The following is a 25,925-nucleotide window of genomic DNA, read 5'->3' on the forward strand; positions in this document are numbered from 1 at the left end:
TGCAGCTTTGAATATCGTTGTATGGTGACAACAGCACAGTGTCTGAACTGAAACACGCAATCTTCTTACTAAGGTCCCTGACCTGTTGAAGCTCCATCTTCAACTTGTGAACTAAATTCTTTCTCTCAGACCTCGACAAGTTGGCCAAAGAGAAAACCTCTTTAGGAACACCATAGCTATCTCCATTCAAACCAAAACGTCTCCTTTTCAATGGAGGAGTCTCCTCTAAATGTTTCATCTGAGAATCGATTCTGCCAGAGTAAGCAAAGTCATCAGGCTCAACCGCCGTTTGCAAGTAATCAGGAACTAATCCAGATGATTTCACTCTAGGGTGTTTCCGTGCTTTACCCATCATTCACTATAAGCCATTCAAATTCAGGATTTTAAAGACTCGAATTTAGAGAATACAGAACTAACTATGCTTTTCTTGCTTCTGATTCAACAATGAATCTATTGGTAACCCCTTTGGAGAGGTTCAATCAATCCTTTTTCACAATCAGCCCTCCTTGGTATCGAGCCAATACCACAATTCGCCGAATAAAAGAATCACAAAGATGCGATTACCAAATCAACACGATGATGGTATTCGTATGAATTGCACAACGTATACTTACCAAAATCAAATTCGCAAATTGGTCTAAGTTTCCTTCCTTCTCTCCCACAGATTCAAAATCACCGAGTGAGAGATATCTTCCTCAACAGCAATTGGGGGAAGAAAGCTAAATTGAAACCCTAGAAAAACCCTCGACTGAGTAGATAGAAAGAAAAAAAAAACTACCAAAATCGATTTGGGAAACCCTAGATCGGAGAGCTTCGCGATATCGCTTCTAATGCCCAAAAAAAAAAAAAAACAAATTCGAAATAACGAAAGAGGTGAGAGGAGAGAGAGAGACTTACGGAGGAATAACGAACCAATTTGCTTCTCTACTTATAGATCTCAAGAGATGATCAACCCGCCGCCTTTAACCTAATCTAAACCGTTCAATTACACAGCCAACCAAAATCTAAACGGCTGATAATATCCGTTCGTTTTCTACCGTCGATATTTAGATCTAACGGCTGTGAGGTGTACGAGCGCAATCTAGTGAATCCTGGATCTCTAATTAATTTGAGGAAAATATCTTTAAATTTTCCATATTGCAAATAAATTACACGTGTTCCTACAGCGCGTGGAATAGACGCGGCTACCGACCGACATTGTCTCTACCATTTTTGACTATTTTATCCACTTAACGCGCCTTATAAAAAGGCGCTTGAATAACACGTGCCAGTGAATCTTTTTTTGAGTTTGAGGCCCTTACAATATTTCTCAAGGCCCATTAATGAATACCATAAGCCTGCCCATTAGTGAAATACTATAATTGTCATATAATGTCGTGTTTGACATAATGTATGTAAACGAATACTTCATTAAACTTTCTTTTGAGGTTTAACTAAAATTTAAACTTCAGATTATCATTTCATAACTCACGAGAGACAACAAAAGAGTATTTTATAAACAATAATCTTAACCAAAGGAAACAAAATTAAAAAAAAAAAACAGAAACATATGTTCAAGGTGAAAATTAAATAACCAAAGCTCACTAGCACTTGCTATTTTTAGTTTTACGAAGGCCATGTATATAATACGATCTGGACCGTTCATCAATTTTCACAATGAATGTGAATATCCAACGGCGGGTAATCGAAAGAACGTCGTCACAGGCACAAAGCTGCCTTAACGTCAAGCCTCCACGCAAAACCTCCGCCGTCCATTCTCCAAACGTCACAAGGCACCGTGACGGATCCTCTTTCTCGATCTTGACACGTGTACTGTAATCTCACTCTGCATGTGAACGCCGGGTACGTTAGCATCGGTCTCTCCTTCATCACCAACCGTACGATCACGTGAAAATTATCGTTATGATCGTAACTAATCTCCGGTACACCAGTTTCTTTAGCCATCTTCCTGTACGCCTCATTGGTCCACGTGACTCTCCCTAAACCGTCCGATGTAAAACCAGGACACGTGTCTTTCACAAGATTCATCTTCCTCTCATCATCTGTCTTCCCTAATCCATAACCGTCGATCCAAGCGTCGGTCACACGTTCAACCGTCACACAAGACGAAACCACCACCGTCCTTCGCGATATCTCCGCCGTCTTGTACGGAGCTAACGTCTCATTACCGCCGTTGCAACTCAGCCACAATGGACCGTTTCGCTTCTGCTTATTATTCTCCACCGGGAAAGCATTCAGATCTGGAAAAACACGTTTCTCAGGCGTCTCTGGTAAAAGAGACAACGTAACCGCCGTGGTAGTAGCAGCGTCTCCGGCGAGATCTCTCTTTTTCTTATTATTGCACCTCCGGGAGTTACCGGCGGAACTCTCTTTCTGATACTTTCTCTTCCCTCTCCCAGATTTACCAGAAACATCAGAGCTTCCGCCGCTGGTAGTTGCGGTGGAGCTATGTTTTCCGGTGACGGGAGAGAGACTTCCTCCGTTACCGGCCGGTTTAGGAGCAATGGGACGAAACCGAAGCATGATTCGATCAGCTTTGGAGAGACCGTAACGACCACCGTAACCGCCATATCTGGCTATGCAACAACCACCCCTACCGTCCATTGATCTCTCTCTTTTATCTCTCTTACAAGAAATGATTAGTTTAGGTTTTAATGTGAGCTTTTGGAGAATACTGAAGAGAGGTGTGAAGGGTTTATATAGGGACTGTGAGGGTGACAAGTGTTTGGTTGATACGCGTGTCTTTGTCTAGAATACGCTTATCACCGTTGCACTTGCACATGGTCTTTATTTTCTTCTGTTTAAAGACATGTAAATTACGTATTATTCAAAAATGGCGTGAGATCACTGATATATAATATTCTTTTTTTTTACATTTTATTTAGTTATTAAAAATTTAGTTATTAAAAATATTAGTATTGAGGCTAATATTTATTTAAAATGAAGAAGTTCCATATTTAATTTGTCAGACTGACCATTCTAAGCCTACCGTTTTCTCTTGATCTTCGATTTTTTCAATTCGGGTGAAGGTAATATAATGTTAGCACCAAATCGGATACGAGATTTTTATGATTATTGATGTTTATACAAGGAAGGATATTGTCGTATTGAACACAGAATCTGCGCTTAAAAGTATTATATTCATATTTAATATTCACTATGACGCTTGTGTTTACTATATACTTTCGTACTCAAGCGAACTGATTTGTTTGGCCTAGAAAAAAAAAAACAGATATTTTGTTCATCAATTGTTTTAAATTTAAAAAGTAGGTTTATATATTAGGTTACGTATGCACATTACCGGTAAGTTGCGGATTCGATCGCTTTGTCAATATAGAATTTCTAGAGTTTAATTTTTCAAATAGTAAATGACATTGTCAAAAGGAAAGTAAACCAATGTTTCAGCATGTTTTCATGATGTATAATGCACGTGGATTCTGGTTATAATGTTTTTGTACACAATAGCAACCAGAAAGAAACTCATATATATGAATATAGAGAAACATTATATGAATATATATAACTTTATTAAAGAAAATAATAGTTAACATTTTACTGACTGTTTCCGAATTTCCTACGTTCCAACATGTAGTTTTAGGTTTTAAAAAAAAAGTCTAAAAGTCGTATGTGGTTTCAAACTTTCAATCATGAATAAATGCCAAATTTTGGTTAAAATATAGTGTATATCGATGATAGGAAGAAAAGAAAGGTAATGTTAGGCATGGTCCAAGAGATGAGGGTTCACTCATACATTATCATTGACCAATTCTGAATTTAATTTAGTGGAATCTTAATTAACTAAAGGTGATCGTGACTCTAGATCTCAAATCTTGATTAAGGGGACAAGATCGATGATCTCATGTCTAAAGACGAATTTTGTGCCAATGGAGTTAGGTCACCTCTTTTCAGGAAAAGAAGAACACTGAACGGCGTATATAATACATGAAATATGCAATGTTTCGTTTATATATAATTCTTATAAAAATCTAACAACTTATAATACATTAAACATTTACGGAATTACTAGTCACGAATGGACACATGGAACATATATTTGTGCAAATAATAAATTCCTCTCTTTAATCACTTTATAAAAAATTAATAAATGTAATATATACATTTTGTGATCATCTTAGGTGAAAGTGTGAAACAAATTTGTTTTCTTCTTTCTAATTATGGTCTACGTTCAAGTCTAGAAAACAAAAACATTAGGAGTAATTTGGTAGTAGTAGTAGTAATATTGAAATATTAGCAAACAGACTATACACATAGTGGTGGTTCTATCCCCATTGGGAAATAATTATGGACAAAAGAGTGAAGATGTTATAAAAATAAACAAAAGAAAAGTAGATTCGGTAGGGAGTTCCAAGGAGCGATGGCATCAAGAAAAGCTGATGGGGTTTGTGTTGCGTTGTACTTTGCATGGTAACACGCAAGAGGACACGTAGAGACATGTAATTAGCTTATCAATTGACTATAATTAATCCAAACACCTCATTAGTTAATTTAACCAGGCTTAATAAATAGTCTATCCTAGATTTGTCCAACGTGAAAGTGGGACGAAACTGATGACTGATGTTGAGACTTGGGAGTTAGGTTTGATTCTTTAACATCCGATCTCATCTTTCATTTTCTCATTATTATAAATACTTTTAGCAATATAAGCACACATTATAATCCAAAAATGAAATTAACTAGGGAAGCCAATATGGTCGTTTCTTATTTACACTGGGTATAGATGATTTGAGTGGTTCCACTTTAATTACGCCCATATAGATAGTTTTAGTAAATGCAATTATAAAAAACATTTCACTTTCTAAAAAAAGAAGGATATGATGCACACATATACAATCTTTTAAGGGTTTGATGAGGTCAATTATATCTGGCTTAATTAGGCACTGATATATACGTACATACTAAATTAATTAATTAAAACATTGGTCACATAATCATTGGCTCTCACCCTCAGTTCTCATCTGCTGATTCTTTTGTATTGTACCTAATTAATTACTATATAATGATGCTAGCCAACAGTTTCACATAAACCACCTTACCATCATCTATCGAATTTAACTTTTTTTTTTTAAACTACTTATTCAACCAATTCCTTTGGAAGTCATGCATTTTACATAGTTTATTTATTCTTGCAATATTTTGTTTCTCAAGAAATCTTCTGATGACTAGTTTACTGATCTGATTAAGAACACTAATTTCCCAGTGATATTTAGGTGGTATATTTTAAGAATTAAACAAAGTAACTGAAATTCGTATTTATCTACGATCCCTTTTATTTATATGCGATAATAGTTGACGGAACTGATAAATTAACATGACAACATAGCTCTTATGCCGTGTATATTAAATTATAAATTTTGATTATTATAATGTATGATCCATCCAACGATTTAATATGCAGATGGGGACAAAGCAATCTTATCCATTAAGAACTAAACTAATACTATCTTTCTTTGAACAAAAGCCATAATTAATCTCCAAATTATATTAAAAATCGACTATTCATTCATTCAAATTAAGAATAAATATTAATAATTAATTTAACGGTTTTACTATATATAACGTGTACATATGTAAGCTCCACTTTTTCGATATCGTAGAACTCTTGTTGGTATTATTGGTTTGTAGTTTGTACCTTTTTGTAATTGAACATATCTGTTAATAATATAGTATACGGAGTGTTTTTTAGAAGAAAAAAAAAAGTAACTTGCAAAATTTGGAACAAAATAGAGACAAAAGAAAAAAAATTGCGGACAATATGTTGGCATATATTTGATATGAAGCAACCAACTGATATTTCAATATTGAATGTTCGTTCAAAAAACCTCCGAATTAAAATGCTCACCATATAATTTTATATAAAAGAAAAAAAATTAAAAAGTAAGACCAAAGTACTTAATCTGACAATGAATTGGGGCATGTTCAGCGAATGATAATCTGACATACCGCAAGAAAGATATGAAAATACTAAAAATATAGAGGCTCGAAAACACAAGTAAAAAAGGTGATCTGAATCACCCTCAAAACCACGACGAAGAACCCTAATTGGGAAAAGTGGCTAAATGAAATGTCGCCGCGTGTGGATCTGATGGTGTCAGAGTCAGTAATAAAGTTAAAAAGCTAATGTGTGATGTCTCGATATGGGCGTTGAAAACTGGTCATTTTGTCTGGACACTTGTACAGTTATGGAAAGGAGGACCCATGACTAGAGCACTCCTTTACTTTATTTTATCCTATATCTGAATAAACTATTACTCCATTTTAGCAGTATCATTCTTGCTTTCTATAATTATGTGTAAGTTGATATTATCATTAGAGAAATCAGATGATGTGGCAATCATTCTATTTTATTTCTGTGTTCTCTCCTTCAATCGGCCATCCACATTAACATTAAAACAATCAAGATAATGATTTGTTACAAATAGTTATCTCACTAGAAAGAGGCTTTGTTACAGGGTAAAAGATAGCTGAAACTGCACAATTACATATTGGTAACGATCAGAAACTGGGAGCAGACACCAAGACCATGCTATCCACATTTTGCAGATTGCCTCACAAAAGAAGCTTTTCTCATAATGATCAATGTTGTGAAACAGTCCTTTATTTTCATGGTAACAAGTAACCAAGGTGATGCTGGAAACCCTTTTTATTCGTCATTGAATCGATTAACTTATGGTTGTTTACAAAAAAAAAAAAAAAAAGAGTTAACAAGAAAGGAGGACAGGTATTAGTGTTGAAGACATTTTTTAATTTTTATTTGACTCAGCTTCGTTCAAAAGCTGATATCCCAAAACCATTAATATGTTAACGCATGTGCACTAGGAACTATCTTCTTCTCTCTGCCAACAGACCAAACACGAACTCAAAGACAAAGTGACATCGAACAACAAACTAGCTTTTTATATTAGAGCGTAGTAAATAAAAAGTAACCAAAATAAACTTACTGATGTCAACAACTTCCCTTTTCCACGTTTGTGAAAAAACTCTTTGCGTTTACCTCATGAATAAAAACAAAACAATGCACAAAGAAATATGAGGACATAAATCATAACCAACCCAACATCAATTACTTTGAAAAGGAAAACTAATATCTCTTCAGTTCAAGACTGTGTATATAGCTGCTTTTTATAACAATAACTCATCTCATTAGGGTTCTAAACGAAAAGAGAGAAACACACCTTTCACGGAACACTCATATTTACACATGAATCCGTATAAATCGTACAGTAGTATGCCCTGAATCTCCAGGCAACAAGGCAAATCACAGAGTTAAAGAAATAGATGAAACAAAGTCTTTTTGGAGTATAAAAAAGGAATAAACCAAAATAGGACCAGTCGACTTCCCTGTGTGCCGCCCATGTTGACATCCTCTCCTCCAAATGATAATAGTTTCCCTCAGCACCGCTTTGGAGGATATGTCGGCATGAAATCTTTCGATTTTGGGAGAGGGACTTCATGGAACCAACCATGGTTGAGAGCCTCTTCCACTGTTAGACGTTTCTCAGGGTCCAAACTTAAAAGACTGTTCAGCAAATCAAATCCACGTTCAGAAAGAATTTGACCACCTACAAATGAAATAGCTGGAAACTTCTTACGCAACATATTGTACGGTTGTGAAGGAAACTTGGCTTTAGCATTAGGAAACGATGAGAATCCAGGCCAGATTGACTCGTTTGGTGTTCCAAGGACTGCAAAGATCTTTTGAAGCTGATCAAGTTCACTCTTGCCCGGGAACAAAGGCTTTTGAGACAACAGTTCAGCCATAATGCAACCAACTGACCACATATCAACTGCTGTAGAGTACTCTTTTGCTCCTAGAAGAAGTTCAGGTGGCCTGTACCACTGAGTAATAACCATCTGGGTGTACGGCTTGATAGGGCTTCCATACTGGCGCGCCATCCCAAAATCACATATTTTTAACTCCCCACTATTGTTCATCAGGAGATTAGATGGCTTCAGATCCCTGTGGATAATCCAATTCGTGTGGAGGTAACTCAAACCTTCCAACAGCTGCATCATCAAGCACTTGACCTCGCTAGTGCTAAAAGGTTCCTTCTTTCTATCCATTACTCCCCTTAAGTCGTGTTCCAAGTGTTCCATGACCATATAAACATCATTATCATTTTTTCCTCCAACCACAACCTCCTTCACGTTCACAATCGAAGGGTGATTGCATGACAGAAGTATGTTAATTTCCCTCAACGATGTCAAAGGGAACCCATACTCTTCTTCGAACCGATCTTCCTTCATCTTGATCTTTTTAAGTGCCACAATCTCCTTTGTTTCCACATCCCTTGCTCTGTAAACAATTCCATACGTTCCTTCGTTTATCTTGTTAAGCTTCTGATAGTTATTCACAGATCTGCTCCCAAGCAGCATGTTCATACCTCGCTGATCTAAAGAAGCTGGATCTTCATTTTCTACCTCAACATGATCAGAACTACAACACTCACGATCAGAATAATCATCTGCGCTAAGCTTCTCTGCGCTGTGAGATCCACTGCCAGATCCAGATGAATGATGTTCTTCAGACACCATTACTTCCCCGCACTCAGGAGTCAAACTTCTCCTCTTCCATCTGCTTGTCCTGGAAATATTATCAGCATGAGAAACTAACTCCTCCTTAGGGGACCCCCACCTCGATTTCATAGGTGCTTCCTGCATCACTTGTTCTTCCTCCAAGAAACCCTCTTTTACAGGTTCCTGCATCACCTGTTCTTCCTCCAACTGACCCTCCTCCAAATCATCAACAGGATAATTCTCAGACAACCGGGCTTCTAACGGCTGTACTGGTGACATCACAACACTGACTTGATCCTTTAAAGAAGAAGTCTTTACAGTAGCAGCTACATCAACACCCTGATTGGATATCAAATTTGCAATTGGAACAGGGAACGGGGACTTGGTCTTCTTCTTCTCACAAGACGGACCTTTGTCCCACAGAATAGGTGAAAACTTTCTCCTTTTCTCAAGAGGTCTCTGAACCTCGGGTTCCTCTCGAACTTGCCCTTTCTCATAAGCCAACCGAGATCGGTGACGCCCATTGAGATATTGGTCGTTAGGCCGTTTGACATGACGCCTCTCAGCATCTCTGCCACCACTCTGTCGAACATATAAATCACGAGAACCATTCCTGTAAAAGTCGTAGTCTTTTTTGGCAGCAGCAACAGAGCTTCTAGAGACATCAACTCCCCCTGCCGCCATCGTATTCTTCCCAATGAGAAAAAATTGAATCGTATATAGAAAAATAACAAAAAAGGATGATGATAAAGAAAACACACAAAACCCTAGAAACAACAACCCAATTAACGAAAACCCCAGAAATCAAATCACGATAAGCAGATTCGAAATAGCTGTTTAATTACTTTTTTTTCAACGAAATCAAAATCACGAAAACCCTAGAAACTCAATTCCAAGGAAACGCGATAATAATTTTCCCCCTTTTCTCTTCTCCGATTCACAAGTACCGGAAGGTCTTACCGGACGGCGAATTAGAAAACGGGAGACGGGAATTGAGTAGATGGATCTACGAGCTCGATGGAGATCGCGAGGCAATATCGTCAAGCTTTTACTCGGAGATGCAAAGACGCGTTTTAAAATTTTTGTCTCTCTGTTTAGTTATAAAAAAGCCCCAAAGGTCGGCGGCTCCAATAATTTCCTTTTTCTTTTTAATTCCCCATAAATTATATAATGTTTGCGGGTGTACTAAAATAACATGAGCTACGACTTTTACACCGTTGGATCTCATATATGAACCCAAAGTCGGTTAAACACAACCGTTCGATTCATTCAATATTTGTTTAACGGTGACAATTTACGATGCTATTTATTAGTCTCCATTCATGTTAATACTACTATTATCTTTGTATGGTTTAAGTTTGTAACAAAAAAAAAAAAAAAAACTTTAATACCAAATTTTTCATTTAATTTTTAATTCTCTCATTTACTTACTGATTTCTTGGCAATCGCTAAGAATGTGCAATAAATTGTCCAGGCAAGTGTGTGTGTGTCAGTAATGAATTGGTGCTTTGAGAAATCAGATTCCATTTCGATCTCTTCGACGTGATTAAGGCCTTCGACAAACCCAGAGGGACACGAGCTTGCTTGTCATCGGTAAAGAAGGGGAATAGTATGAGTTTTATGAATATATTAACCTCAATACATTTCTAAATTTGAATTTTGTCATTAGAATACACAAAAGCATCTAGTATATTAACCTCACTAAATTTCTAAATATAAATTTTTGTTATCAAAGTACTTTTAATTTACACGTTAGGTTTTTATTTGATTCCATGTATTTTCTACTCTATTTAAATTAGAAGGCGTTTTTAAAAAAAAGTTATCAAAATACATTAAACGAAAATAATCAAAATTCTCAAGTTCTAACTTTTAATATATAAAAAAAATCTATCAATACAAAATTGTTTTCATAAAAAAAATAAATGAGAATAAATTAACAAAAAAATAAGCAATATATAAGCAAAACATAGACAAAGTATAAGCAAAAAAAAAAAAAAAATTAACAAATATTTGTAAGTCAAATTTGAGATTTCAAGGATTATTAATTACCAACTTTAAAGACGAAATATTATATTAGAAATGTACAAAAAAAAATAACTTAGAGTAGTTCAAAATCGTATATGTTATGTATTATGTTTTGGTTTTGTTGCCCAAAAACCACATGAATTCGATGCGGTACCAGGCAAAATAGAGAAGAGTACCAATCCCAGCGCAAACCCGAAAGCTCTTTGGTGGATACGCATGTTGTTTCTCCCTCAATCGGTAAGAAAAGTTTGCAATTAACATAAGAAACCTTTTACACCAAAGTACTAGTTTTCTTGACAAAAATCTTGTACGGTTGTACCTGATTTCTTGGCAACTATGGTGATTCCCAATAATGTTCCATAAATAGTCCACGCAAGTGAGTGTGCGCGTAAAACTTTTTTGTTTCCGGCGACGTGGCTAGCATTGACAGTGACAGATCGGTTGCCACTTCAACCTTAGAGAAGAATGTTCCAAGGGTTGACACGATTAGGGTGTTTAGTTTTTCTGCCACCTCCCCAAACTCTTTGTCGTCTTGCACTAGTGACTTGGACAAATTACGCGGGGCCGCCAACATACTCGTCAATATGGATCCCATGGTTAAAGAAATATGATGAAGCTTGAACTATAAAATTTGTGTGATAAGTTGTCTTTGAGTGTTTTTGTGTTTGAGATGCATAAAAATGAAGTTGGGAATCGATATTTATAACCACACCCATTTAACTATTATTAACATTAACAAAATGGCAATGCATAAGCGTGCATGGTGAGTCGTTCATTATATTGCCTATGTATGCACGCTAATTAGTTCTTTTTCTACTTTGTGATGACTAAAAGTAATACTACTTCGGACCTGTGCACTGTGCTAATTTTTTTTCCTCTAGCTGCTTAATTTAGCCAATAACTCAAGAACAAAATAAAAAATTAAAACCACATATATATACAAACAATTGCGTGAAGCAATGGGGTTTCCTACTGATGAAAATAAAGTGGTTTCATTATATGTAATATTAACAACCAACTTTGATTTTCAATTACTTATATCATTGTATATATGAGTAACATTCACATGGTGAGCCACAGAAACCTGTAGTGTACGAAAGCCTCAAGCGGGATTGGGGTGTATCTCACGGTCTTCCTTACGAGTACCCAGCCTCCATGTACTTCTGCATCCATAATGATGTCCCAGTCCTTGTCGAACCTGTACAGCCCCATTGCATTTCGCACCTTGAAATATAAGTCGCCCTGTCTACAACTAGACTGGGCACTTGGTATCAGCCACGTATTCCGATGGTTCATATACAGTATTAAAATATATGATGGTTTAGTGTTCAGTCCCGTGATCTCATCATTGGTTTTTAACGATTGTAATTTAAATGTGTATCATCTACATAGCAATGACCACGCATGTTTGGTTTTGGTCTCTGATAGGCTTACTTCAACTTCAGATTTTCATTCTTGGAGACGTTTCTGTGTTGATGGCTTTGAATGTTAGAAAAAAGTCGGGATTCATTGTTGGAACTATATATATTGTGAAACATGATTCTGGTCATAGAGATTTATTTCACAGCATTAAAATCGAAACCAGTTACAAGGAAGATTAGAAAGAGAAAAGCTATAAAACTTACTTCTCATCCTATGAAATGTATAAACTTATTTACTTCTGTTTATAATTAAAATGATAATAAATGTAAAAAAAATTTTTAAAGGTTTTCTATATTTTTATTTGTTTTCAGATTCTGTTTTTGCTTATAAGTTATACTCACCCTATTAGGTATTAACATTTATGAATTTAACTTTTACTTTATTATCTTCTTTTTTTACAAAGTTCATTAGCATAAATAAAAATATCTATTTCAAATAAAACATAAAATAAAATGAATTTAAAGGAGATATATAAATATAACTCACTCAATAATTTTTTAATATCTCATTAATATCTAGATATTTATTTTACTGAGTTAGTTTTTATATTTTTATATTGAAAAAATTAAAGAACTTAATTACTTCTTATCCAATAATTTTTTTTAGTATCTCATCAAATGTAGAGATCTATTCAATTAAAATTACTTTAGAAACATTTTCTACCTCTGATGAAAAAAATATAAAATATCTTCACCTTTAAAAAAGTATTAATTATTTTATTTTTAAGTGTATGTGCCCTTCATGGAAGAAATAGAGTGAACATTTATAAATTTATTTCTAATAACAATAAAATGAGTAGATTGATAGTTAGAAAATAAAATTTTAAAATTTGTATGTTTCTGAGTCATCGATCTGGCATAACCTTTTTTCGTAAAACCGATCTTGCGTAACCTTCAATTTTTAAATTGATAAAATGGAAAATATTTTGATTTTTTTTTTTTTTTAATCTAAAAATTGTTGAGATACTTTATAGTTTATACTACTCTCATTTGAGAAGAACTCGAAATGAGAGCAAAAAAACACTACAATAGAGAATTTTGTCTGAATCGGTAAGTTGTTCTCAAATTCACTAAGAACCGATACAATTAGATTTGAACCGGTCCGGTTATCTCAAAGCTTAGACGCATTACCCTCCACAGCGATTTTAGTAAGCTCCCGACGCAGAATCTTGCCAGCAGGATTTTTTGGGATTGCGTTAATGAAACCAACTCGTCTTACCTTCTTGTACGGAGCAACCTACACAAGAAGCAAACCAAAAAACATCAACTCTCTAAGTGTTCTGTTCTTTTTACATATATAGCAAGAAGAAGAACAATACTACTAAGGAATAAAGAAATATAATATAACCAACAACATTCTAGAGGAACGACGAGCGCATTACTTGTTTAGCTACGAAATCAACGACTTGGGCCTCGTTGAGACTGCTTCCTGGTTTTCTCACTATGAAAGCCATTGGAATCTCTCCTGCATCCTCGTCAGGGAACCTTTGAATTGATAAGTGCCATGTCAGTATCAGAACACACATTTCAACAAGTTACAAAAATTTGAAAAAGTCTTAAAAAGACTCACGGAACAACTGCAGCATCAACCACATCTGGATTCGAGTGAAGAATCTGCTCCAACTCTACTGGTGGAACCTATAAGATGATGATACTTTTGATTAATATAATAAACCCCAACTCCAAATACTACTCTCTTCTTCTAACTCGTATACTTCACCTGATAAGCCTTGTATTTGATTAGCTCCTTTAGCCTATCAACAATATATAGAAAACCTTCCGAATCAAAATAACAGAGATCGCCAGTCTTTAACCACCCTTCTTCATCTACTGTCTCCGCACTCGCTTTCTCGTTTCCCACATAACCTGTGCCCATCAATCACAAGAATGATCAAAATCTTGATGAAGACATTAGACTCCAAAAAATCATGAGTACTAGACTTTTGCATGTTCCTCAACTATTTCATATGTTTTATGGATACCTTTCATGATGATTGGTCCTCGGATCCAGAGTTCACCGTTTTTTCCCGGTGGCAAGGCTTCTCCGGTAGATGGATCAACAATTTTAGCTTCTAAATTCTCAGAGATGCGACCAACAGAGCCATATTTGATCGTCTCTTCAGGTCCAAACGTTGATGCCACTGGCCCCGTGCTCTCTGTCAAGCCATAACCCTGTGACACATCACCAGAACCAAAAATCTTGAGGGCAAAACTAGATTCCAAGAATCATAAAAATGCCATTCTTATATGCAAAAGTCATGAATGTAGCTTTAATACTACTAGTCACCTGTACAATTTCAACGTCTGGGAATTTCTGGATGAACCTCTCTGCAACGTCTTTACCAAGGGGAGCGCCACCACAGCCAAGGGAACGCAATGACCGAAGATCGTACTTGTTCGTTAGATCTGATTTGACCAACGTTACAATCAACGGCGGAGATACAGGTATACCAGTAACCTTATACTTCTCCACCGCCTTTAACATAGCCTCAAGCTCAAATCTGCCTAGAAGCACCAATGTCTCTCCAAGAGAGATGGCTCGAACCATCATCATGAACCCAAACACGTGGAAGAGCGGAAGCGAGAACAGTCCAACACGATCGTAATCAACCGGATCTTGGAGAGCTCGTTGGTGAGACACGGCGGTCGAAGCGATTAGGTTACGGTGAGTAAGCATAACGCCTTTGACTCGTCCGGTTGTTCCAGACGAAAAAAGAATCGCTGCAGGATCCGATTGGTTGACCCGAACCTGAATCGGGTTAACGGACGACCGGTTTAACCAGGAGAGAAACTCAGGAGAGTCCATCAGAACGATTCCGAGAGGGAACGAAGAAGAAGAAGAGCGAAGCTTCTCCACCGTCTCCGATGTCGCGAACGCAATCACTGGCTTGCTGACTTCGACTTGATGACTCACTTCCAACTCAGATCCAATCGAATTCGACGGTGACATCACGACACCGATCGACATTAACGCCAAGTAAAGCACCGGCACGTGCAACGAAGGCGGAGAGAGTATAAAAGCGACATCTCTAGAGGAAAGAGAAGGAAATCGTTCCCGGAGAGATACAGCGAGAGAACGAACTCCACGAAGAAGCTTTCCGTAAGTGAGGTTATCACCAGAGGTTGAGTTAACTAGGTAGCTTAAGGATTCAATGTTTTTTCCGGCGGTTGCTGGTGGTGAGGATTTAAGGAGGAGAGAAAGCACGAACTCGGTTGTGGAGAGAGGTTCATCTATAGGAGGTAGTGAAAGATAAGGACGAAGGCTGTGATATATCCCTGTCTGTTTATTATAGCCGGAGGAGCTCCGGTTAATCGGACGGCTGCCGTCGTTTTTTTCCGTCTGCATTTTTTGAATGCTGTTAGAGATAATCTTTTTTCGTCGGCGGTGAATGGCTCATTAGCGATATTTCAATTTCTGGTTATGATTGAAGTCACATAAACTCATGTATTACGTGGCTATAATTTCAACCAACCATATTTGACTATTAAAGAAAAAAAATACAAAAAACGTTCATCAAAATAAGCCATTAAGTAATTTACACGTGTCTCGTTTAATCATTGTTCGCAAGAGTCACTTTTATTAAAAAAAAAGAATGAATGAATGAAGTTTTCAATTATGGACGCTCTACATTTTTTTTATTTAAACATCATTTATAATATTTAGTAACTATGATTTTTAATAACTATGATTTTGATATAAATTTATCTAAGTATAACTATTAATTATATAATTTTGTTTAGCTAGAAAATGATAACAAATCAAAACTGAAGGAGCACTTTGTAAATAAAAAAGTTTGCTCCAAATATAGATAAATGATTAGTGTTGCTCCAAATTTGAAGCACCATTAGAGATAATTTTACAAGAAATATAGAGTTTGAAGCAACATTTGGCTTTAATTTTTGTTTCAAAAAAAATAATTCAATTATATTCTATCTTAATATTCTCTTTTAATTTATAACAGTCCTTTACTTTTAAAACTTTCAAACTTTTACTCACTTAGTTAATTCTAAACAAATATCAAATAAATTATGATATTATTAAAAACAAAATTTCATTACAATACATAAATTAAAGATAGAGAATGATACATTTTTTATTTAAACATCATTTATAATATTTAGTAATTATGGTTTTAATAACTATGATTTTAATATAAATTTATTTAAGTATAATTATTAGAGATGAGTGCATAGTTATAATAGCTACAAATGCTCGAGATTTCCAAGAATTTATATGCAGGGTAAGTGTAATTTGTTTATTTAATAATGCTTTATTTTTTTTAATTAGTAAAGAGTTTTGTTTTTTTTTTCAGAGACTTAAAGCACATATGAAGTTTACTACTTTCGAAGAACTCTAGGACAACAAATGGAGAGTTCTACTGCCGAATAAAAGCATCAGAGAAATCTATGTGAAGATGGTTGTATTGTTTTAATGTTTTTGTAATAATGTTTTTGAATTGTTTTAAGGAGAGTTTGAAACTTAATGAGATTTTAGAGTGGTTGTTTTGTGTTCTTATATAACTGTTGATTTAGAATATCTTAACGTAAATGATAAAATTTTGTTTTATTAATCGAATATGGACTTTGTTAACAAAGTAAATATAAACAAAATTAAGTTTTTGTATTGTATTTGTATGATATTTTAATATTATATACAAGACAAAACATGTATTTAAGAAAAAAACAAAATAATGGGGGAATAATTAAAAACTCATGTAAAATAACACTAATCTAATTTTTTTTTTAACTGCTAACCGTAACGTATGCAAACTAAAATAGTTAGAGAGGTATAAGTCGTGGTGGTAAATGCCATAAACTGAGGTAAATTATGTAATCTGCTGTGATGAAAAAAAAAAACAAAGTTTGGTCATTCCAATTCAATGGTCCGTCCGGTTCAAATTAACCGGTTGTTTAACGAAGAACCGGTTTTCAATTTTAATTGAAGGTTTATCGTCGTCGTAAAATGGAACAGTTTTATGAAAGAACAGATGGACCGCCTCTCCGTGTTCTTCCCATTGGTGGCCTTGGTGAAATTGGAATGAACTGTATGCTTGTTGGAAACTATGATCGTTACATTTTAATCGACGCTGGTATTATGTTCCCTGAGTAAGTCCTTGAGACATATGCATCTTTGTTTATATTGGCGACATCCTTCTTTTTTCTTTACTTCTTCCTATGTGTGGTGTTAATTGGAATTCATTGCTGTATAATGTTACAGCTACGATGAGCCTGGTGTCATTTAATCATTGTTCGCACGAGTGATACTATTTATTTAAAAAAAGAAAGAATGAATGAATGAATGAAGTTTTCTATTTATGTACGTTCTACTGTAGAGTTATATGTACACGTGTCTAACGACGAGTGGATGCAGCTGGACATTTCTGTGACAGGTGTAGCCTTGAGTAGCAAGGTACCTGAGCTAGAAGAAGAAACCAACGGAACTTTTTTTTTGTGTGACAGTTACTGCCTTGAGAAGCGCAACGAGCCTGACTGAGAGGAAACCTACAGAACAGACCTGTGTTTTCCATGGCGGCACATACACTCCGGGACGGGATAAGCTATCACGTCACGATCTCTCCTCCCTCTACGTGACTCAGGATGTCCTTGAGTTTTACGGTGAAGCTTCCGGATTACAAGACTGAACTCAGATTCCGAAACCGAAGAATTCTCCATCAAAGGAAGCATTGCTCTCTTGTTAGGCATTATAAACTTCCTGTGTCCTGCATAAGCTCTGTTTCCCTGAAAGAAAAGAACAGATATTAACAAAACTTTGGAAAATCAAATCCGTCAACCATAATAATCTCCAAAGATATATATATATTTTTTTCTTGTGTGTGTTACCTGCATAGCTTTTGCCATGTTTCCACCATGGGAAGGAAGAAAAACATCGCTGCTAAGTGATACAATGTAGTCAATAGCTGCTAATGCTGAGGATCTATTGGTGTAAGGCAAGAGCTCGCCTTTATGAGCCAATGTTTCCTTTGTCACCAAATTAGAGAACTCTTTAGCTAGTGGCTCTAATGCTCTTGCGCCACCAAATGGCTCTCCTCCTGCAATATATATCGATGCATTCCTAGGTGCTCCCAAGGCCTTCAACAACCTTTCATCCAAAAAACAAGACTCAAACTTTTAAGTTTCCATCAAACCATAATATATACAAGTAGTCAACAGTCAGGTTTTTATGTCCGTTTCTTCCTTTCAAGTTACCTTGCAATCTCATATGCATTGAGAGGACAAAAACCAGCAAGTCTACGCTCTGTATATGTCATGTTTAGTCTACCAGTGAGGTATCGAGGCTGAGTCATTCGGATCTCTGCTATGATTCGATCGAATTCTGAGCCTAAACCAGTCAGACAACCAGTTCTTACCCATACATCTTTCTCTAGCCTTAAGTGTAGAGCTATATATGGACCTTCAATCCACATTCTTCTCGCAAGCTTGTTCCCGAGATCCTCAATCGGTGCTGCGAATCTCAGTGCATTGAAAGCAACCTACAAAGAAACAAATCAAACCATCACTTTTCTCATTTGGAAACTGAAAAACAAAGGGTTGTTTTCAAAAAAATTGTACCTTGCATCGAAGTTTCTGAAGATCAGGAGGGAGATTCTTAGCTAGCCTTGAGTCTAAGCCTTTCAACACCAAAAGCCCTTCCTCATTCAACTACATTTTTAGTTTAACATCCAGAAAAATCAAGAGTCAGAGAAAAAAAAAACATAAACCTGAGCTAAATCAGTAGTAAACAGCAGCAGAATCAAACCTGTTTGAAGTATTTAGCACGGATCCAAACCGGAGAAACATCCCAAGGGATCTGATTCTCAATTGTTTGTCTAGACATAAGATGCGTTGAAGGTAGAGAAGAAACAATACGCACATCTGATCTCAGCGTCTTCTTGAAATGCTCTACATCGAAAATATCTGAGAACTCACTGAGAACAAAAACACAAAAGCTATTGAATCAGTAACTCAAATCAAACACCCCCACGAAAAAACAAAACTTTTTTCTTTTACCTTTCGTCTCCCCAAACTCGATTCACCTGCAAAACAGGAACAACAAGAACAGCTTCAAGAATCATAGCGATGACAACAGCATCAACGATCTGATTCCGTTGCTGATTAAGTCCACCAGAGACAACAACAACAAGGAACCGTTTCTTCTCTTTAGAAACCCTAAACGATTTCTTCCTGTACTCCAAACTAAAATCCAAACAAGGCTTGTATCCTTCACCATTAGGCTGTTTCCAAAACTCTCTCTCTTCCTTCGTCATGTTCCCGGAGTGTCCACCTCTCGTCGGTAACGGAATCAATGCGGAAGCTCCGGTGACAGCGAGTGAAGTCAACATCTGATGGTGGTCGTCGACGTCAGAGATGAAGTATTTGAGAGAGGAAGTGGAAGATGGAGAGACGCAAGTTGACGACGCATGGTCTAAAGACGATGTTGTGAGGAACGAGATTCCCGAGAAAACGAGAGAAAGTGAGATGAGAAGAAGAAAGAACTGTGGAGGCGGGCATCGAGTTTGGTGATGGTGGTTTAGGTATCGAGGACTTGATTTCTTCGGGGGAGTGAAGAAGAGGAGGGAGAAATGGAGGAACGGAGATGGCGGATGTGATGTAAAGAAAGGGTTTTTGAGTGTTCTCATCGATTTCGCCATTGATGCAGCTCTTTCGATCGTCGAAGAAAAGCTTTTCTCACTGTGCAAAGAGAAGAGAGAGAGCGATTCAGTTACAGAGAGACTTCTGATTCTTGTTTTCCCGGGAAAATAAAGAGGCAGTGTACTAACGAACCGAGTTTATAATTTTCAAAAAGCTCCCTGTATTTATTATTTTATCAAAAATAAAGGCCGTAATTCTATTTTACCAGAATTAACCCCTTCAAACAATTGCTAAAATCTTCGCACATCAAAATCGCTGATTAAGTCGTCTCAACTTTCCAAGTGTATAGCAAAAAGTTATTATCACATTAACAAGTAAGCTGCGAGTTTGTAAACCAATCATCGTTTTGGTTAAAATTAGCGCAGTCTGGTATGCTGATTAGCTTTTTTACTAAAGAGAATGATTATCTCATATCTTGTTGAAGTACCAGCACTTATCAATATCAGATTCCGAGAAAAAAAAACGATTAGACAAATTACTTATTTTGTAAAGAGACTGCGAAAAATGCCGGAAAAAACTCTTGTCTCAGACAAGAGACAACAGATTAATATTCAGGAGTAAAAATTCTTCTCCAGATTTTGAATATTAGTCGAAAAGGCAAAGTGCAAGTACTAAAAGAACTGTCATTCCGCAGATGAGTGGATATATAGATGTGTCTCTCTCTTGTAGTAAGGAAAAGAATGGATTCTAACCAGAGGAGATGATTTGCTTGAAGATTCTTTGATCATCAAGACAATGCTTTTTTAACCTCTGATGTAACTTCCTGGGGAGCCTTCTCGGCCTGGATGTTTGTGAGAACATCCTTCTTTGCGTAGTAATTAATCACCTGTGAGCAAGGGAAAAAAGAACATGAACATGAATGCTAAAGATACAGCTTTCCATTTTAATAAGCCTGGAGATACATGAAGTAGGAAATAATACCGGTTCAGTTTGACTGTGAAAAGCTGCTAGCCTCGACCTTAGAACTTCAGCGTTATCATCTTTGCGTTGGATCAGAGGCTCCCCGGTAATCTTGAATATCAAATAATGAAGAGAAGCAGTTGGTTAACATATGTTTGGGAGGGGGTTTGAATAACCAGATGAAAGATATCTAAGAGTCATTGTAAATCTTACATCATCAACTCCAGGGGTTTTGGGAGGCGCGAATTTTGTGTGGTAACTCCTGCCACTCGAAGGGTGGATCCATCGCCCTGTTATTCTTTCCTCCAAGATCGAGTCATCAATGGCAAAGTTGAGAACTTTGTCGATTTCAGTTCCTCGCCTCTTAAGCATCTCATCGAGCTGCAAACAAAAGACAAACCACCATAGTTAGGAACTGGTTACAATAATAACCAAAAGAACAAAGGAGAGAGTAGTCTTGTATTGTGAAGTACCTTCTCTGCCTGAGTAACAGTCCTGGGAAAGCCATCAAGGATAAATCCTTTTTGACATTTTGGCTTGTTCATGGCTTCATCAATTATACCAACAACCAAATCATCAGAGACAAGCTCTCCCTGAAGAAAAAACAATCACAAAGAATAACTATCCGATAAACAACCTAACTTAGCGAAAGTGGAAACGAACAACCAAACAGAATATATCTCAACGAAAGATAAAAGGAGCTGNTTTGTTCATCAGAGTTATCACTCTTACTAAAGAATCGTTGCGACAAGTGTCTTGTACTGTAGGATTCACCATTCTTCTCCTCCCTTCTTCGCTCTCCAACGATGCCTTAATGAATTAGTAAAACATTTTTAGTTAGTAGAAAAAAGACCAAATCTTGTTTTGTCATGACTACGATCTTTGCGGAATACGTACCAGTTCATCTCNCTCTTAACATGTCACCAGTGGATAAGTGACACAAACAATACTCATCCTTCACTACTGGAGACTGTGTACCTTTCCCTGACCCTGGAGGTCCTGCAAAAATTCACAGTAACAACAAAGCATTCTCAACATCCCATTCAAGCAATCACACAGGTTCAGACTTGATTTCCCACAACGAAAGATTCAGACTTTCAAAATACAGCACAAGAACCATATACATCACAATGCCATGGTTGTAAACTCAGGAAACAGAACCAAAAAGTATAATCGTAGTAGATCTGCAAAGTCTCAGGTCTATAAAACAAAGCAAACCCAATTGAGAAGAAACTCTAATAATTCCAATGATACGAAACATTAACTAGACTTCAAGCTCACTGATACAAATCTTCTCAGATCTAAAATTACCCACCAAAAAGTTTCGAAATTTCACCATAAACAAAGTTCAATTCTCCACAAAAAGAAACAAATAAGATCATGGATCTACCATTGCCACAACGAAGCGTATGCGAATTTAGTCGTATCCGAGAAAGTACCGATTTAGTGAGATTACTACTAACCTATGAAGATGAGGCGCTTATCAGGCTTTTGCGAACATTTCAAACGGCGGAGAAGCTCCGACATGAGATCCACCGTCTGAATATCTTCCAAATCCGCCGCAGCACCACCGGTCGCCATAGCTGATCTAGTTTCGCTCGCTGCTCTTGTTTTAGCTCAAAAAAAAGTCTTCGTTTTTCTCGACACAAGGGTTTTGCTTCTCACAAGTCAAAAAGGATATAGCAGTTACCGGGTCGGGTTTTAAAAACTCGGGTCGGGCCTTTTGATCTTGTAATTGTGTAAAGGATACTAAACAACCCCTTAAACTCACATTAATTTACAGTTATTGCCATTCATGTGACTTAAGTCCAAAAACAAAACTTTTAGGATTTAATAAAAGAGTTAATGTTATTCAATGGTTACATAAATAATAGGGGACCTTTCATACACACAATAATACCCGAATCTTTAAAGCATACACAAGTTTTTTCCTTTTCTAAAAGTGAATAAAGAGAAGAAAGCTATGGATCATAATATTAACATTGGTCACCATCAGAAGCAGCTTGCAACTGAGAAGCATATTGTAAATTCCACAAGATATCTTCGAAGGATGGTCGGCTTAAAGACTCCGGGGAAACACATTTGTTCATCAGAGTTATCACTCTTACTAAAGAATCGTTGCGACAAGTGTCTTGTACTGTAGGATTCACCATTCTTCTCCTCCCTTCTTCGCTCTCCAACGATGCCTTAATGAATTAGTAAAACATTTTTAGTTAGTAGAAAAAAGACCAAATCTTGTTTTGTCATGACTACGATCTTTGCGGAATACGTACCAGTTCATCTCGTAGAAATGCTTCTTCTCTAGCTGAGACAGATGGTCCAACGATTGATTGTAGAAGAATCAATCCAAAGCTGTAAACATCGTCTTCTAGCCTTGACATTTGCCATGATTTTGCTATTTCCTGATTTAGAAAATGTTACCATGAGAGTGATCAGTGTTTACTAGCTCTTGTTTTGCCATCATCAATGTTAGGATCAAAACATTAAAGAAACGAGCTTAACTGTGTTATGTCTTGTTGCTTCAGAGACAATGGACAAACCATAATCACTCAGCTTGGCAAATCGGTGTTGGTTAAGCAAGACATTGTTAGTCTTGAGTCTATTACTGAAGAATCCAGGAATTACTCCAGTGTGAAGAAAATGAACAGCCTTTGCAACACCTGTCAGAACATTTAGCCTCTCTGACCAATTCATACCCTTACCTGAACTATCATCTGCCGCAAAAAACGAAAACTTTAGTATTCTTTTTGTTAAAAAGACTGCAAAAAGATTTTAAAGTTTTAAAACAAGATTTTGAACCAACCTGAGAGACAAGATTGAAAGTTTCCATTTGGAATGTATTCATAAATTAAGAAGACTTTTTCGACGCTGTAATCATCTTTTCCTCCACAATCTATGCAATGACCTAACAAGCAAACAAGATTCGGATGTCTAAGCTTTGCAAGCAAATCCAACCTCAGTTTTAGATTCCTTATTGAGTATTTCTTTGATGAAGGTAAGCATCTTATAGCCACTTTTGTTCCATTCTCAAGATTTCCTTTGTAAAGCTGAAAAAGATATGAAGCAACAAGTCTCAGAATCTATCTAAAGAAGGTTGATGATACTGAAATTTAAAAAAGGTTTCAATGAACTTCATACCGTGCCATATAATGAGCTTTCACCGAGTATCATGGTCTTATCAAAGTTCTTTGTAGCTTTCACTATCTCTTCTAAGCTAAACTGTCTACATACTGGTAAATCCTCTGAGCCAAACTTGGATGTTTCAGAAACGTACCCTAATCACAATCACAAAAGTATAGTAAGTCAAATCATTATTCTCAATATTCAAGAACTGCGAGTTTTTAAGAAGAGAAAAACCTTACTTGCATTTGAGAGTATCTCAGAGGAAAATCCAATAGAAGGATGATTATCATGGACTGTCTTATGGTGAGAATGCTTCTTTGTTACTCCTTTTCTTCTAAGCAAGATGAATACACAGCAGACTACAACCAATATCGCCATTGATACACCAACTACCAAACCTACTATAGCTCCTTTCTTCCATTTTCTATCTCCTCCTGATCCATTTTCAGCTTCTGCTACAGCTTCAGCTTCTTCCTCCGCACGAACTTCTTTAACACAAAAAGATTGTGGATGCTGCTGTTTCTGTAGTGATAAACAGTTTCCATTGAATCTCAGCGTCATATCTTTCTTGCTGCTTAAGCAACGAGGAACTTTTCCCGTTAACTTATTGTCGGAAATGTCAATGAACCAAAGTTTGCTTCCGCATTTCAGATCATCAGGAAGTGAACCACTCAGAGAATTTCCCCTCAGGTCGATATACTCAATTGTAGACAACGAGAGTAATGAAGGATGTATCTCTCCTGATAGCTTATTACTCTTAAAGCTAAGAACTTTGAGATACCAATACGAATCAAACCAGCTAGGTAACGTGCCGTTAAAGAAGTTATGATCAAACCTGAAAGTTTCAAGCTTTACCATTGTAGATAGCTTAGGTGGTACTGATCCAAACAGAAAGTTATTACTCAAATCTAAATACTCAAGTGAAGATAAACGATGAAGTTTATCAGGGAGATGACCCCAAATCCCTAGAGAAGCTAGAGTAAGAACCCTAAGAGATTTTAGTCTTGACAGTGTAGTGACAAATGATTCGATTGAGAATCTATCAGATAAAGTGACGTTGGAGATAGGGAAACCCTCAAAGGTTTTGGCTTTTTCTGATGATTTGTCACCGAAGATGTTTAGCTCTGAGACTGAGTTGGAGAAACAAGTGATGTTCATCGACGGTGTTGCTTGTAAGTAGCAGAAACTGGTCTTGTGATCATACCAAGATTCTAGCTGTTGTGGGTATTCCAAGTGTTTTTTCAGCTGGAGAAGAACTTGTGCTTGTGAAGCTTGTAGCTGAGATAAGCCTAAACTGTAGAAACTCCATAGGAGAGATAACAAGAAGATGAATTTAAAGAAACCCATATGTCAGATTTTCAACTTAATTTCTCAGACAAGATCTGAGTATTTGATGAACCTACAATACAAAAGAAACAGAGATGAGTCACTTCAACATTAAAATGTTTTGTGATCCGGAACAAACCCAATAGTACAAAAAGAGGAAAAACAGAGTAATCTTGAAAACAAGTTTGAAAAACAGAGTAATCTTGAAAACAAGATTGAAAAACAGAGTAATCTTGAAAGCAGAGTAGTAGTAGTAGTACCTTAAATTTTAATAGTTTCAAACACTTATTTCTTTAGACATTAAGACTGGAACATATCGATAAATCAGAGGCAAAAGAGAACAAATTCTTTCAGTCACCGACACATAGCAGTGGTCGTGTAAGCAGAAGATACAAAGCAAAGAATCTTCAACGCGTGAAAGAGATTAAAAAAAAAAGAGCTCTTTTTGTTTGTTCACTTCAGGGTTTTTGTTAGTGAGAATAGATAGAATAGGTAAGTGAGAGAGTAGTAGTAACACAGTAGTGTTTAAATACAAGAATCTTTCTTTTCGATATGCATGAGTTAAATTTTGTGGGGTTAAAACACTCATACCTATAGAAAGTGACTTTATTTCATGCTACTAATTAAATTATCTTTATAACTAAAAAGACAAAAGCTTTCTGCATAATGTATACAATTATTAAACAAGTAGAGTAGTACTTATTACTATTGATAATTTTTTTTATTCCATATACTACGACATTATTGTGTGGAAGCTTTTGTATTTGTATGCATATAATTTGGGACCAAGTGATTCCGGAAGAAAACAAAGGAGAAGGTGTTAAATGTGGTGTCGTGATAATAGGAGTAGTCATCATATGTAGTTGAATAATAATGACAGTGCGTATTATTGTGATTTAACAACGATGGAGAACAAATAAAAACAATAACTACATATGATATTAT

The 25,925-nt window shown here is 36.3% G+C and overlaps 6 protein-coding genes across 9 annotated transcripts; all 6 read right to left on the reverse strand.

Annotated features, from left to right (window-relative positions):
* On the reverse strand, positions 1,429 to 2,660 carry LOC104741067. The gene has a single exon (XM_010461844.1). It carries the CDS (start codon positions 2,602 to 2,604, stop codon positions 1,699 to 1,701), a length of 906 nt encoding a protein of 301 aa, XP_010460146.1. The 5' UTR covers positions 2,605 to 2,660; the 3' UTR covers positions 1,429 to 1,698.
* On the reverse strand, positions 6,387 to 9,642 carry LOC104741077 (cyclin-dependent kinase G1). Of its 4 annotated transcripts, none has more exons than XM_010461894.2 (2): positions 9,496 to 9,642; positions 6,387 to 9,209 (listed from the first exon to the last, which is right to left on the reverse strand). In XM_010461894.2, the coding sequence occupies exon 2, from the start codon at positions 8,812 to 8,814 to the stop codon at positions 7,411 to 7,413; it is 1,404 nt and encodes a 467-aa protein (XP_010460196.1). In that variant the 5' UTR covers positions 8,815 to 9,209; positions 9,496 to 9,642; the 3' UTR covers positions 6,387 to 7,410. The 4 variants fall into 4 exon arrangements, with proteins under 4 accessions (XP_010460196.1, XP_010460188.1, XP_010460180.1 ...); XM_010461886.2 differs by having other exon boundaries at positions 9,381 to 9,642; XM_010461878.2 differs by having other exon boundaries at positions 6,387 to 7,537; positions 7,611 to 9,642.
* Positions 12,894 to 15,408, reverse strand: LOC104741118 (4-coumarate--CoA ligase-like 9). Its single transcript, XM_010461904.2, has 6 exons — positions 14,269 to 15,408; positions 13,964 to 14,153; positions 13,702 to 13,847; positions 13,552 to 13,619; positions 13,364 to 13,466; positions 12,894 to 13,218 (listed from the first exon to the last, which is right to left on the reverse strand). The coding sequence occupies exons 1-6, from the start codon at positions 15,325 to 15,327 to the stop codon at positions 13,093 to 13,095; spliced, it is 1,692 nt and encodes a 563-aa protein (XP_010460206.1). The 5' UTR covers positions 15,328 to 15,408; the 3' UTR covers positions 12,894 to 13,092.
* On the reverse strand, positions 17,299 to 19,710 carry LOC104741128 (uncharacterized protein At1g04910). Its single transcript, XM_010461916.2, has 6 exons — positions 18,990 to 19,710; positions 18,739 to 18,907; positions 18,552 to 18,641; positions 18,189 to 18,472; positions 17,823 to 18,081; positions 17,299 to 17,720 (listed from the first exon to the last, which is right to left on the reverse strand). The coding sequence occupies exons 1-6, from the start codon at positions 19,628 to 19,630 to the stop codon at positions 17,484 to 17,486; spliced, it is 1,680 nt and encodes a 559-aa protein (XP_010460218.1). The 5' UTR covers positions 19,631 to 19,710; the 3' UTR covers positions 17,299 to 17,483.
* Positions 20,072 to 22,187, reverse strand: LOC104741137 (adenylate kinase 4). Its single transcript, XM_010461927.2, is given in 6 exon segments — positions 20,072 to 20,457; positions 20,553 to 20,642; positions 20,745 to 20,912; positions 21,005 to 21,124; positions 21,385 to 21,530; positions 21,995 to 22,187. Coding segments are annotated over 6 exon segments (741 nt in total). The 5' UTR covers positions 22,113 to 22,187; the 3' UTR covers positions 20,072 to 20,358.
* Positions 22,378 to 25,485, reverse strand: LOC104741145 (probable inactive leucine-rich repeat receptor-like protein kinase At3g03770). Its single transcript, XM_010461938.2, has 7 exons — positions 25,241 to 25,485; positions 23,894 to 25,053; positions 23,670 to 23,806; positions 23,335 to 23,578; positions 23,034 to 23,245; positions 22,805 to 22,933; positions 22,378 to 22,717 (listed from the first exon to the last, which is right to left on the reverse strand). Exons 2-7 carry the CDS (start codon positions 24,999 to 25,001, stop codon positions 22,508 to 22,510), a joined length of 2,040 nt encoding a protein of 679 aa, XP_010460240.1. The 5' UTR covers positions 25,002 to 25,053; positions 25,241 to 25,485; the 3' UTR covers positions 22,378 to 22,507.

The sequence above is a fragment of the Camelina sativa genome, chromosome 2, assembly GCF_000633955.1.
Source record: "Camelina sativa cultivar DH55 chromosome 2, Cs, whole genome shotgun sequence".
Lineage (NCBI taxonomy): Eukaryota > Viridiplantae > Streptophyta > Magnoliopsida > Brassicales > Brassicaceae > Camelina > Camelina sativa.